This window comes from Mytilus edulis, chromosome 2 (genome assembly GCF_963676685.1).
Source record: "Mytilus edulis chromosome 2, xbMytEdul2.2, whole genome shotgun sequence".
NCBI lineage: Eukaryota > Metazoa > Mollusca > Bivalvia > Mytilida > Mytilidae > Mytilus > Mytilus edulis.
This window is the reverse complement of record NC_092345.1, coordinates 8,233,577-8,249,155: the sequence shown is the minus strand read 5'-3', so window position 1 is coordinate 8,249,155 and position 15,579 is coordinate 8,233,577. Positions and strand designations below refer to the sequence as shown.

Genomic DNA, 15,579 nt, shown 5'->3' with positions numbered 1-15,579 from the left:
CTTCTGACAGCCAGTGGATAGAGAGTACTTTCCCTTTATAGATATCAACATACTTACAATAAGTCCGTCTGGTCCAGTGGTTAACAAGAGATCTTCTGATAGCCAGTGGATAGAGAGTACTTTCCCTTTATAGATATCAACATACTTACAAATGTACAATAAGTCCGTCTGGTCCAGTGGTTAACAAAAGATCTTCTGACAGCCAGTGGATAGAGAGTACTTTCCCTTTATAGATATCAACATACTTACAATAAGTCCGTCTGGTCCAGTGGTTAACAAAAGATCTTCTGATAGCCAGTGGATAGAGAGTACTTTCCCTTTATAGATATCAACATACTTACAATAAGTCCGTCTGGTCCAGTGGTTAACAAAAGACCTTCTGACAGCCAGTGGATAGTGAGTACTTTCCCTTTATAGATATCAACATACTTACAATAAGTCCGTCTGGTCCAGTGGTTAACAAAAGATCTTCTGACAGCCAGTGGATAGAGAGTACTTTCCCTTTATAGATATCAACATACTTACAATAAGTCCGTCTGGTCCAGTGGTTAACAAAAGATCTTCTGATAGCCAGTGGATAGAGAGTACTTTCCCTTTATAGATATCAACATACTTACAATAAGTCCATCTGGTCCAGTGGTTAACAAAAGATCTTCTGATAGCCAGTGGATAGAGAGTACTTTCCCTTTATAGATATCAACATACTTACAATAAGTCCGTCTGGTCCAGTGGTTAACAAGAGATCTTCTGACAGCCAGTGGATAGAGAGTACTTTCCCTTTATAGATATCAACATACTTACAATAAGTCCGTCTGGTCCAGTGGTTAACAAAAGATCTTCTGACAGCCAGTGGATAGTGAGTACTTTCCCTTTATAGATATCAACATACTTACAATAAGTCCGTCTGGTCCAGTGGTTAACAAAAGATCTTCTGATAGCCAGTGGATAGAGAGTACTTTCCCTTTATAGATATCAACATACTTACAATAAGTCCGTCTGGTCCAGTGGTTAACAAGAGATCTTCTGACAGCCAGTGGATAGAGAGTACTTTCCCTTTATAGATATCAACATACTTACAATAAGTCCGTCTGGTCCAGTGGTTAACATAAGATCTTCTGACAGCCAGTGGATAGAGAGTACTTTCCCTTTATAGATATCAACATACTTACAATAAGTCCGTCTGGTCCAGTGGTTAACAAAAGATCTTCTGATAGCCAGTGGATAGAGAGTACTTTCCCTTTATAGATATCAACATACTTACAATAAGTCCGTCTGGTCCAGTGGTTAACAAAAGATCTTCTGACAGTTAGTGGATAGAGAGTACTTTCCCTTTATAGATATCAACATATACTAACAATAAGTCCGTCTGGTCCAGTGGTTAACAAAAGATCTTCTGACAGCCAGTGGATAGAGAGTACTTTCCCTTTATAGATATCCACATACTTACAATAAGTCCGTCTGGTCCAGTGGTTAACAAAAGATCTTCTGATAGCCAGTGGATAGAGAGTACTTTCCCTTTATAGATATCAACATACTTACAATGAGTCCGTCTGGTCCAGTGGTTAACAAAAGATCTTCTGACAGCCAGTGGATAGAGAGTACTTTCTCTTTATAGATATCAACTTACTTACAATATGTCCGTCTGGTCCAGTGGTTAATAAAAGATCTTCTGACAGCCAGTGGATAGAGAGTACTTTCCCTTTATAGATATCAACATACTTACAATAAGTCCGTCTGGTCCAGTGGTTAACAAAAGATCTTCTGACAGCCAGTGGATAGAGAGTACTTTCCCTTTATAGATATCAACATACTTACAATAAGTCCGTCTGGTCCAGTGGTTAACAAAAGATCTACTGATAGCCAGTGGATAGTGAGTACTTTCCCTTTATAGATATCAACATACTTACAATAAGTCCGTCTGGTCCAGTGGTTAACAAAAGATCTTCTGACAGCCAGTGGATAGAGAGTACTTTCCCTTTATAGATATCAACATACTTACAATAAGTCCGTCTGGTCCAGTGGTTAACAAAAGATCTTCTGATAGCCAGTGGATAGAGAGTACTTTCCCTTTATAGATATCAACATACTTACAATAAGTCCGTCTGGTCCAGAGGTTAACAAAAGATCTTCTGACAGCCAGTGGATAGAGAGTACTTTTCCTTTATAGATATCAACATACTTACAATAAGTCCGTCTGGTCCAGTGGTTAACAAAAGATCTTCTGATAGCCAGTGGATAGAGAGTACTTTCCCTTTATAGATATCAACATACTTACAATAAGTCTGTCTGGTCCAGTGGTTAACAAAAGATCTTCTGAAAGCCAGTGGATAGAGAGTACTTTCCCTTTATAGATATCAACATACTTACAATAAGTCCGTCTGGTCCAGTGGTTAACAAAAGATCTTCTGACAGCCAGTGGATAGAGAGTACTTTTCCTTTATAGATATCAACATACTTACAATAAGTCCGTCTGGTCCAGTGGTTAACAAAAGATCTTCTGACAGCCAGTGGATAGAGAGTACTTTCCCTTTATAGATATCCACATACTTACAATAAGTCCGTCTGGTCCAGTGGTTAACAAAAGATCTTCTGATAGCCAGTGGATAGAGAGTACTTTCCCTTTATAGATATCCACATACTTACAATAAGTCCGTCTGGTCCAGTGGTTAACAAAAGATCTTCTGACAGCCAGTGGATAGAGAGTACTTTCCCTTTATAGATATCAACATACTTACAATAAGTCCGTCTGGTCCAGTGGTTAACAAAAGATCTACTGATAGCCAGTGGATAGTGAGTACTTTCCCTTTATAGATATCAACATACTTACAATAAGTCCGTCTGGTCCAGTGGTTAACAAAAGATCTTCTGACAGCCAGTGGATAGTGAGTACTTTCCCTTTGTATATATCAACATACTTACAATAAGTCCGTCTGGTCCAGTGGTTAACAAAAGATCTTCTGACAGCCAGTGGATAGAGAGTACTTTCCCTTTGTATATATCAACATACTTACAATAAGTCCGTCTGGTCCAGTGGTTAACAAAAGATCTTCTGACAGCCAGTGGATAGTGAGTACTTTCCCTTTATAGATATCCACATACTTACAATAAGTCCGTCTGGTCCAGTGGTTAACAAGAGATCTTCTGATAGCCAGTGGATAGAGAGTACTTTCCCTTTATAGATATCAACATACTTACAATAAGTCCGTCTGGTCCAGTGGTTAACAAAAGATCTTCTGACAGCCAGTGGATAGAGAGTACTTTCCCTTTATAGATATCAACATACTTACAATAAGTCCGTCTGGTCCAGTGGTTAACAAAAGATCTTCTGATAGCCAATGGATAGAGAGTACTTTTCCTTTATAGATATCAACATACTTACAATAAGTCTGTCTGGTCCAGTGGTTAACAAAAGATCTTCTGACAGCCAGTGGATAGAGAGTACTTTCCCTTTATAGATATCAACATACTTACAATAAGTCTGTCTGGTCCAGTGGTTAACAAAAGATCTACTGATAGCCAGTGGATAGTGAGTACTTTCCCTTTATAGATATCAACATACTTACAATAAGTCCGTCTGGTCCAGTGGTTAACAAAAGATCTTCTGATAGCCAGTGGATAGAGAGTACTTTTCCTTTATAGATATCAACATACTTACAATAAGTCCGTCTGGTCCAGTGGTTAACAAAAGATCTTCTGACAGCCAGTGGATAGAGAGTACTTTCCCTTTATAGATATCAACATACTTACAATATGTCCGTCTGGTCCTGAGGTTAACAAAAGATCTTCTGATAGCCAGTGGATAGAGAGTACTTTCTCTTTATAGATATCAACTTACTTACAATATGTCCGTCTGGTCCAGTGGTTAACAAAAGATCTTCTGATAGCCAGTGGATAGAGAGTACTTTCCCTTTATAGATATCAACATACTTACAATAAGTCCGTCTGGTCCAGTGGTTAACAAAAGATCTTCTGACAGCCAGTGGATAGAGAGTACTTTCCCTTTATAGATATCAACATACTTACAATAAGTCCGTCTGGTCCAGTGGTTAACAAAAGATCTTCTGACAGCCAGTGGATAGTGAGTACTTTCCCTTTATAGATATCAACATACTTACAATAAGTCCGTCTGGTCCAGTGGTTAACAAAAGATCTTCTGACAGCCAGTGGATAGAGAGTACTTTCCCTTTATAGATATCCACATACTTACAATAAGTCCGTCTGGTCCAGTGGTTAACAAAAGATCTTCTGATAGCCAGTGGATAGAGAGTACTTTCCCTTTATAGATATCAACATACTTACAAATGTACAATAAGTCCGTCTGGTCCAGTGGTTAACAAAAGATCTTCTGATAGCCAGTGGATAGAGAGTACTTTCCCTTTATAGATATCAACATACTTACAATAAGTCCGTCTGGTCCAGTGGTTAACAAAAGATCTTCTGACAGCCAGTGGATAGTGAGTACTTTCCCTTTATAGATATCCACATACTTACAATAAGTCCGTCTGGTCCAGTGGTTAACAAGAGATCTTCTGACAGCCAGTGGATAGTGAGTACTTTCCCTTTATAGATATCCACATACTTACAATAAGTCCGTCTGGTCCAGTGGTTAACAAAAGATCTTCTGACAGCCAGTGGATAGAGAGTACTTTCCCTTTATAGATATCAACATACTTACAATAAGTCCGTCTGGTCCAGTGGTTAACAAAAGATCTTCTGACAGCCAGTGGATAGAGAGTACTTTCCCTTTATAGATATCCACATACTTACAATAAGTCCGTCTGGTCCAGTGGTTAACAAAAGATCTTCTGACAGCCAGTGGATAGTGAGTACTTTCCCTTTATAGATATCCACATACTTACAATAAGTCCGTCTGGTCCAGTGGTTAACAAAAGATCTTCTGACAGCCAGTGGATAGAGAGTACTTTCCCTTTATAGATATCAACATACTTACAATAAGTCCGTCTGGTCCAGTGGTTAACAAAAGATCTTCTGACAGCCAGTGGATAGAGAGTACTTTCCCTTTATAGATATCAACATACTTACAATAAGTCCGTCTGGTCCAGTGGTTAACAAGAGATCTTCTGATAGCCAGTGGATAGAGAGTACTTTCCCTTTATAGATATCAACATACTTACAATAAGTCCGTCTGGTCCAGTGGTTAACAAAAGATCTTCTGACAGCCAGTGGATAGAGAGTACTTTCCCTTTATAGATATCAACATACTTACAATAAGTCCGTCTGGTCCAGTGGTTAACAAAAGATCTTCTGACAGCCAGTGGATAGAGAGTACTTTCCCTTTATAGATATCAACATACTTACAATAAGTCCGTCTGGTCCAGTGGTTAACAAAAGATCTTCTGACAGCCAGTGGATAGTGAGTACTTTCCCTTTATAGATATCAACATACTTACAATAAGTCCGTCTGGTCCAGTGGTTAACAAAAGATCTTCTGACAGCCAGTGGATAGAGAGTACTTTCCCTTTATAGATATCATAATCAGTCCATCTAAACTTCATGTCGGTCAGATTCTCTGAAAATCACAAAATTCTAAACATGATCAATTTACTTAAATGTATGTGTAATACTAGCAACACTAAACAGGTTTGTTCACTTAAATAAACAAATTTTAAAATTGGCACTTGAAGACAATAGTTAAGGCAGAGTTTGGTCTATTGAAAAAATACTGGGAATTGATAGATCAAATAATATTTTTATTGTGTCAATTGCAATGCATGATAAAACTTCATAACAAACTTTATTTATAAGCAAGATTCCTAAACTTTTTTTGTCAATTTTATAAAGCTTTAAAAGAAAATCAGTCTGCTCATTACAAAATAAGTATATGAGGTGTGATTGCAAATGTGCAGATTTAAGCAACTTTAGGTCATTGTATGTCCTTTCAACAACAAGCAATATTTATACTGTATAGTCAGCATTATAAAAGGCCTATAGAATTCCTCTGATGTTCCTCAAAATTAAAAGCTGGAATATTGTTACTGCTCTATATAATATTTACCTGAATATACAAGACGTATAGTCCCTTTGATATTCCCTAGAGCTATCACATGGGATACTGCTATCACGGTATACGATTTAAAGTTAGGATCTTTAAATATCACTGAGGTTTTATTATCTATTAAGCTATGGATCAAAAGTGACCTGCAAAATAAAACATTGAATTAAAACAACAAATTTTAACATGAATTTGGCCACTAAAATTTATTATTTGTATACCATTCTACCCTTCAAAAAGAACATGGTGCTTTCAGAACCATTTTTGGCAACACTATCTAAACTGTTCTACTTAGTCTGAACAGATGTATTTCCTTATCTTGGTTACAAACCTATCAGTTACTGTGATGTTGAAATTCTAAAAGCTCTGAACTAATGAAAAGTTGTTTTTCTAACTGTTCTTGACATTCCTTTAGAAAATCTATTCAGAGGTATGACAGCTGGTATTAGTGTGTGAGAAGGCATAATAATGTTCTATGAAAGAAGTATATATTTGCCATCCACATACTTTCAGTATTTTCTTATTAAGATATTGCCAGTTCAAGGTCACATGTTTATAATTACCCTTCATCTGTAATTCCTATAACATAATCTGATTTCCAAAGGGACACAACTCTAACAAAATCCTGTAAAACAAAAATAGGAATTAGCAAGTGTTATCTATTTGTAAAACTCCTCATCTGTTTTGAATATACTCAATGTTGTGTTCTTCTGTTTGTTTAAAGTTATGTCAAGCAGTGAGGGACAAAATGGAGACATGGGACACAGATGATGCCCGTCTTGCATATAATGTTATTAAGGGGCATAACCCCAGAATGGTGAAAGTGATGTCACCAAGAAGAGAATGGCAATGAGAGCATAATTATATCTTTTAAATACAATGGCTCATTGTGGGTTTTATCTGTTGTCTCATATACATCCAACCCATATATTTTTTACACAATTAACATTGACATCCATTTGAGATAAAAATTTCGGAATTGGATTTTTTTCAATGAAGTATGCACTGAGATAATTTACCTATAGCTGTTCAAGTCAGGTACTTACATTTTCATTCTGGAATGGTAGACTTTGACTATGTAACTTATTCACTGATTGGTTTTCTGCAACATTAAGTTTCCACAATCTGATACTGGTATCACCACCACCAGTGACCTACAGAAAAGAAAAATAATCATAGTTGTCCATTTTTCACAAGGCTGTCATTTTTCCTACATCTCCATGTAAAGATCACAGAGTCATTTCCATTAACCAAGTTACAAGTTTTGATAGCAAAAATACATTTTTGTTTAGGAGCCAGCAGAGGTCCTCCTCCAGTTGCAGGATTATCTTGCTGTGGCCTTCATCTGCATTTTTTACTCTTTAGTCAGTTTGTTGTCGACACATTCCCCATTTCCATTCGCAAATCTATAAGGTATTTCTTTTTTGTGAAGAAAATTAGAAGATTGATATGGAAAAAACAGTACTTTAAACTCCACATAGTTTATTCAGAATTACAAAAAATAGAAACTGACTATTACAACTATACCATAAAATTGAGAATGGAAATGGGGAATGTGTCAAAGAGACAACAACCCGACCAAATAAAAAACAACAGCAGAGGGTAACCAACAGGTCTTCAATGTAGCGAGAAATTCCCGCACCCGGAGGCGTCCTTCAGCTGGTATACTGGTCATGTATACTGGTCATGTTCTTTTTAAAAATATGAGTGTCCTTCAGTTATCAAAAACATTAAACATTTTTCTCCAGTCTTTTATCATCCATTGGTATGCATCTAAAACCAATATACACAAGTGAAACTGCGAGCTACTGCTCACTGATGATACCCCCGCCGCAAGTGGATAATATTAATAGTGTAAAAATATGCAAGTGTTCGGTAAACAGGAAGTTGTCAAGTGATGAATCTGAAAACGCATCACACGGTATAGCTGACTTATATAAATCCTGAAACCAAATTTCAGAAATCCTTGTATTGTAGTTGCTGAGAAAAATGTGACGAAAATTTTCAACTTGGCTATCATGTGTAAAATCATACAAGTGTTCGGTAAACAGGAAGTTGTCAAGTGATGAATCTGAAAACGCATCACACGGTATGGCTAACATATATAAATGTTGATACCAAATTACAGAAAGGGTGGATGTGTAGTTCCTGAGAAAAATGTGACGAAAGTTTCATGGGACGGACTGACTGACGGACTGACGGACGGACTGACAGACAGAGGTAAAACAGTATACCCCCCTTTTTTAAAGCGGGGGTATAATAACAATACATTTTTATACTTACAAAAAACTGTTCCTTTTTATCTGCAGCTAAACTCCATATACTTTTTCCCTGCAAATAAAAATTATGAACTCATTAGATCATATAATTTTTATCCCAGTGCCAAAAGAATGTCATTTGAGACAACATTGAAATCAAACAGCAATTTTATCATCAGGAACAAGGACAGCAACATGGCTCAATATCTAATCATTACTGGTAATTCTTTAATGTTTAACAAAAGAGCAGGAAAATGTTGTATATTGCCTGTCTGATGGTGATTGAAAAATGAAACTTTTATTAACAACTCATGTAAATTATGCAAAACTGATCAGTATAATTCTGTTGCTTCAATTCACAACTGTTAATTAAAAGTTCTTTCTATTGCAGACCGGTTATAATGTACCGGTACAGTTTAAATGATCTCTACTGTAGTACATACATACAGTAGATAATTGAAAACATCACTAATTAGTGGCATCTTCATGTACAGTATAAAATATAATGCTCTGATCAAAATTGCAATGTCTATATTATAATTTCCTTTTAATAAGAAATAAACTTACTCTACTGTAAGATTCAAGCTTTTCTTTAAAAATTTAAATTAAAGTTCGAAATCAATTTTAATGAGATGGCTGAGTAGCATGAAAACAAGTAAAATTGCTAATTCTCACAGAAAGATAAAATCCTCTCAAGGTGGACACCCAGGCATCTTTGTTGGACTGCATTACACATTTAAAAATTTATTTATCCAATTGGTCAGAAAATATTTACTGCACGTTTAAAGCAGATTTAATTGGTTGCTCAATGTAGGCATGGGTTGCTATGAAATGACTAGGTAGCAAGTACAACAATGTTTAATTACTTATCACACAAAACTGTATATAAGGAAATTAACAAGATAAATTTACGAAGAACAACTACCTTGTGACCTTTAAATTTTTGAATGACCTCTCCATTGTAGTTCCATACACAGCATAAACTGTCCTGAAAAAAATCACATTTATTGGTTTAAATGTACTTTATATAATATTCATTTTCACTTTAATATTATGTGCTTAGTATCACACTAAACTACATGTATATCATAATAAAAAGATTTTAAGTTGACTTTTAATATCTGATTGTATTCTGATTTCCATAAGTGGTATTTAGAAATTTTTCTACTTATAAAAAGATAAAAATTCTATTTGTTCATTAATTCCTGTTAGGTGATATGAGGTATCATACAACAAAATCATAGAATGTATAAATTATTTAGTAATTACCTCGCCAATACTGATCATAACGTTACTCAGTAAATTGATGTCCCAGACTCTGGCTGAATGTCCATATAAAACATGTAGTGGAGTGCTCTGACACCCAGTCCAATCTTCTATGTCAAGGTCATCTGTTACCATAGTAATCCTACCAGGAAAGGTCATTTGCCATATTCTAATGCTCCTGTCATCAGAAACAGAACAAATTTGCTGTCTTTGTGTGTTGTATCGCACCGAGAAAATAACACCCTGAAATAATATTGATAAAGAAGTTTTACTATTAAAAATTGAAAAGAATAAAAATCAATACTAGATTTTATTACAGTAAGACACTTTGTCCATGCATTTAACTTTTTAGAGTTTGAGAGCTAAATCACTAATTTAATCCTGTTACCATAAGGTTGCATGTCCAAAGACAGGCACCTCAGTATTTGAATTTAGTTGTAATTAAATATTCTTGTTGTAGCCAGGTGTAAGTTAAGGCTGATAGAAGTGACATAGTTGATGATTGATCTTTATTTTACTAATTAACAAAATGTGGCAGGTATTCCTACAGATGTTATTAAAAGGGCCTAGGTACAACAATTTACTTCTACGTTCATTTTCAAATCTTCATTTCTGCATTATCATGATATGTTCTTTCCAGTGTTTCCATGTCACAATAAAAATATAACTTAACCAGTTATACATTGAATAAACTCCGGAATTATAAGTGACTTGCTCACATAGGCATGCAGCCAATTTGCAGATTTGTAACAATCTAAGTTAAATTAAAACTTTACATCTTTTGAATATGTATTCATGTGTTTATAATGCATTTTGTTTTTAATATTTTTTTCTACTAAACAAAATCTTCAATTGTGGAATTCTTAATTTTTCTACACCAATAAAGAAATATAAACAACATTAATACCTACCTGGTGACCTTTGAACCTGTGAATTATTGTGCAAAGTCCCAAACTATTTCTTGTAGTATTAGGTGACCACAACAAAACTTGATTTGTTACTGTTCCAGCAGCTAAAATCAAATTCTCCCAACTTGATGTAATAAAACGTGCACAGTATCTGAAAATCTACTATTAAAGAAAGCTTTTTAAATAACTGCAATATAACAATGAGATAAAAGAATTCATTAAACTATATAAATAGTTCGTGTTACACAAATATAGAATTAAGATAAAATTAAGCACAGTAAATAATGCTTGTCCTGAAAATGCAATTCCTTATTTAATAAATAAGAATTAAATGCTTCTTTTATGCTGTTATTCTGTATAAAAGCTTTGGCCATTGCACATTTTGTATGCGGTGCAGAATGGCTTCCTTCTAAACGTTTGTGCATGCTTTTAATTCTTATAATTCGCTTTTATGCTAAAACCATGAAATAATAGTTGTATCAAACTTTTCATTTGTTTTTCTATCTTAGACGACAAATAGCCGCTCCGAAGAAAGTTGAAAAGAAACTGCACCCCACCCCATCCCACCCCAATATTTGAAATATCTGAATGCTTAGTTCATGACATGAATCCTCAGCAGATTTTTTCCAAGAATTAAGAAACCAAAAAACAACACTCATTCAAATATCAGTTAAAATATAATATATCATCAATCCTCGATAATACTCGATATTAATAAAATTCACGGTGTGTGTGATGCTTGATTATCATCTTAGAGTAAGGATACAGAATACTGTTTTCTTCACACTGTACAATGTCCAGAATCTTATCATTACCGCTGTCCCATCTAACAATGGTGTTGTGTGCCAAAGCAAAAACAACCTGACCTTTAATCTGTGTAAATAGAACAAAATCAAGTTTAAAATACTGTTCAAATTCTGTTTGTACGTAAGAATGGTCATGTTTGATGAATATGGAAAAACATAAAGAAAATTTTATGTGAGTTCATACATGTATTGTTTCCCCAAACACATGAAACATGCTAAAGCTAGAAAACCAATTCCCATGCGCAACCTTTTAAATAACTTTTCCAAATTAAATTAATAAATTCAACATAAATTCTGAATTCACAGTGGTTAAAATTGATAAAACTGTTCACCTGTTCCCTTTCAGACAATGAAACCAACATACTACACAATTATTAACTGTTCTGAAGATCATATAATACAAACCTTTAAGAACTGTGAATCCCAGATTAAATCCTGAAGTAGAGTCTTCCTATCTGTGTGTGACAATGTATCTGTATCTATGGTTACAATACAGGCTCTCTTCTCACCAAAAGCACACAACTGGCCATTGTTGTCTAAAATATTACAAATATGATTGCCATTGAAATAAATGCTATACATCATTTTATGTTGGATATTTCACAAACTTTGAATTCTCAAAGAATTGATCAAATGATAGTCTTGCCATCAATGTAAAATGTCAATATAAAGTTGTATTTGGTCAATATAAAGTTGTGGCATACATATTTTAAAAAAGGAATTTTAAAAAACAGAAAAGGATGATCCAATTAAAATTAGGAAATACAAAACAGTATCATTCAAAATCCTAAGTTTTACTTCTTTAGATAGATTATCACATTATTTCAGGTAAAGTCTAGTCTAAAATGGATACTGCAGACATTGGTTGTGTGAATGTGGGTGATTATGTGGGTTGATCACATACCTGATCTTATCCCATGAATTCTTGTACAAGTTAATGCTGAGAGCCTTTGCCAACATTGGGTAGTTTTACTGTCATACAAGTACAAGTAATCACCACTACCTGAAACAAACATTGCATAGTTTTATCATCATACATTTTGTCATACAACCTGAAACAATGTCAAAATTAATAATTAGCTTCAAATATAATCTCTGATATTATCTAACATTACCTGTCTCCATTAACTGAATTAAATTTACTTCATATCATACCCAGTTCAGAATGCAAAGTAAAAAAGGGCAAACAATCTCAACAAATATTTTATAGTACAATGAAGCGGTGCATTACGTTTGCGCGCATTACCATTACATTTGTGCGCAAAAATCATTACGTTTGCGCGCAGCTTTTGATTACAATTGCGCGCATTTTTTTGACAGGTAAATACAGGTGATAACACTTACTTATTTATAATTTGTTCAATTATTAATAAGTATAAGTACTCAATTCGCGCCCTATGCGACACATGGCGCTAACGGGAGTTGTAAGTTGTAAGTAATAAGTACTCAATCCTGTTAATCATGGTCTACTGCTCACCAACGATGAGATGGAAGTGGGATTTCGAGCAAGATAAGTCCGTTTTATTATGCACAAGCACTAAATCCTAGAAATATATCCATATGAAAATGTTAAAATTTTAAAATGTTAAAACATAGCTGTTTAATAAAGTTAAAAGTATGGATAAATTCATTACTTTACATGTCGGTACGTGCCGAAACTCCAAGTTTGTACCTTGGTGTAACTTCACAAACTAATTTGAATTATTTACTAATTTTAAAAACGAACACTATAAGTTGAAACACTTTTCATCCTGAAATACTCACAATGAACAATATATAATTTGACTTAGGAAATGTTTTCAAAATTAATAATTGATAGTCATATTTATTATGAAAATAAAAATAATATATAGTCAATTACAATTTGATTTAATTTTGATTTATATTTTTACCTCAGTTTACCTGTAAAATGAATGCGTGCAAATGTAATCGAAAGCTGCGCACAAACGTAAAACATTTTAATCCCCAAATGCGCGCAAACATAGTGTGCCCCAATGAAGTGTATAAATCATTTATGAAATAAATGGGTAATGTGTCCATGTGACACATATGATGCCCCTGCTTGCATGTACATTTTGTAACATTATTAAGGGACATTTCTTAAGAACAGTAAAAGTGACACTAGCCACATTTGATTTGAGTTTTGTTGTAATAAACATTGTGTATAACTTTCATAGAATTTGCTTGAAGCAAACTTTAGTTAGAAAACAAAAATGTAAAACTTTATTTTCAATTTGTAAAGGGGCATAACTCAATAGAAGGAAAAGTGATGCCACCAAATTTTCATTTGTAAAAAGGAATAACTCTAGAATGGTAAAAGGGATGCTATCCAAATTCAAACTTGATCTGTGTATTGTGGTAATAGGCATTGTGTATAAGTTTGGTTGAGGCAAACTAAAGTAAGAGAAGGGGAAACAAAACTTTAGCAATTATTTCCATTTGTTAAGGGCCATAATTCTAGAACAGTAAAAGTAACACCACAAAAATTAAAACTTGACCTGTGTGATGTGGTAATAAGCATTGTGTATAAATTTCATAACATTTGGTTGAGGCAAACTAAAGTTAGAGAACGGAAACCAATTATAGGACGTATGTACGGACGGACAAGGGTAAAACTTAATGCCCCCACTGCTACAGCGGGGGGATAAAAAATAGAATCATAGATTGCAAGTTCTTTGAAATTATAAACAAGATATTGTGATTATAAATGTCTTCAAATTCACCATTAGTTTCCATTTAACTGACAGGATTTGATTGAGATTTTCTAAGTTGATATATAAGATATACCAGTATCTAATACATGTGTTATCTATTCACCATACAAACCTGCAATAATGTAGGTGCCTTCTACATGAAGTGCTGTAACTGGGCCAGTATGGTATATACATTCAGCATTCTCCATTGCAGACAAAATTTTGTATATTTATATCAGGAAACACCTATATGAGGCAAACAGATTCTAAACAGCATTATACTGCAAAAGAAAATAAAAAACAATAAAAATTATTTTTTAGAATTAATGCAATGCATGAATGCAATATGTCAAATCAACCAAATAGTAGATGAGATATCACCAAAGAGTCTACTTTCAACCAAACCCTTTCTTTAACATCCTTTAAAAATATCCTATTAACCAGTTTAATTTTTTCCAATTTCCAGAAATTCCCATGAGCCAACATAACTATACCAGATATGTATACTATAGATTGTATCAATCAACAGTTAATTTATAGTTTGTTCAACATATTTGTTTTATGTTGTGTTGTTACACCCCTGTCCCAGGTTATGGAGGATTGTACATAAATCACACCATTAGTTTTCTGGTTTGAATTGTTTTACATATTTAAATTCATGGCCTATTTCTATCTTGGTAGGCAGTATGGGTTTTCCACATTGTTTAAGGCAATACTGTGACTCTACAGCTGGAGAGTTATCATTAGCAATCGTACCATATCTTCTTATTCATTTCAGGGTGCTTATTTTGACAGGTGCCTTTATTTAATTGTTACTATATTGACTAGTTAAGGAACATCAGCATTCAAGGAACTGGTTTTTTTTGGGGGGGGATCTTGCCCAAGACATCACTTTTCTGATATAAACCTATGATATGAGTTCAATAAAAAATCAGGCAAGAATTGTACAAGAGCACTACCCTTTTCAAGTGACGACATAGGGAAATGTAGATGAAGATGTAGTCCAAATAATTATGACGTCTTGAAAGGCTATTATATTTTTTTTCTGACCGAAGTAAGGCATCAAAGAAAAAAAATATAATGGCATTTCAAGACGTCATAATTATTTGGACTAATGTAGATGTAGACTACCAAGATGAAATATAGACTGCTGCACACAGGCACTTGTTTGTCAATGTGGGGTTTACTATCCATACCAGTGTTTTTTTTGTACTGGTATGGATAGTAAACCCCACATTGACAGAAACAAGTGCCTGTGCTGCTGCACAGAGGACAGAAGAACACTGGGTATTTAAAATCTACTATCCCCCTATACTATATGATTCCTATGCCAGTGGGACAATTTTTTGCACTTACTTTGTGGATTTAACTCAGCATTCATATGTGCAAAGAGTTGACAGTTGTTGGCAATGTTGGCCTGCTTTTTAAATTTTACACGTGTGAGGTGGTTTTATCTTTGTATGGAGCCTATTTAAAAAAAATGTCACAAGTTGAAATTGGGCAATTGTATTGGTAAGAATGGGTGTTTATTTCTGTCTATGATTTCACTTTATGTTGCTTCCATCTACCTCTCTTTTAGTCTTAGCTTTTGCAGGCTGGCTGAACTTCAACTTTCTATTTAACCGGAAGTACAAA

At 34.4% G+C, this 15,579-nt stretch overlaps 1 protein-coding gene across 3 annotated transcripts in view; it reads right to left on the bottom strand.

Moving 5' to 3' along the window:
* Nucleotides 1–15,578, bottom strand: part of LOC139511366 (tRNA (34-2'-O)-methyltransferase regulator WDR6-like) — a 28,234-nt gene extending 12,656 nt beyond the window's left edge. Inside the window, exons 1-13 of one of the 3 annotated variants that reach the window (XM_071298028.1) lie at nt 15,513–15,578; nt 14,078–14,225; nt 12,156–12,254; nt 11,657–11,787; nt 11,212–11,318; nt 10,449–10,596; nt 9,541–9,780; nt 9,197–9,259; nt 8,297–8,344; nt 7,060–7,167; nt 6,577–6,638; nt 6,017–6,159; nt 5,412–5,530 (exon numbers count right to left, since the gene is read on the bottom strand). In XM_071298028.1, coding sequence (XP_071154129.1) covers nt 5,412–5,530; nt 6,017–6,159; nt 6,577–6,638; nt 7,060–7,167; nt 8,297–8,344; nt 9,197–9,259; nt 9,541–9,780; nt 10,449–10,596; nt 11,212–11,318; nt 11,657–11,787; nt 12,156–12,254; nt 14,078–14,153 — 1,344 coding nt within the window. In that variant the 5' untranslated portion in view covers nt 14,154–14,225; nt 15,513–15,578. Of the gene's footprint in view, nt 1–5,411; nt 5,531–6,016; nt 6,160–6,576; nt 6,639–7,059; nt 7,168–8,296; nt 8,345–9,196; nt 9,260–9,540; nt 9,781–10,448; nt 10,597–11,211; nt 11,319–11,656; nt 11,788–12,155; nt 12,255–14,077; nt 14,226–15,300; nt 15,320–15,506 lie in introns of those variants that run through there. The other 2 variants (XM_071298029.1, XM_071298030.1) reach the window with 2 other exon arrangements.
* Nucleotide 15,579: the final 1 nt, after the last annotated feature.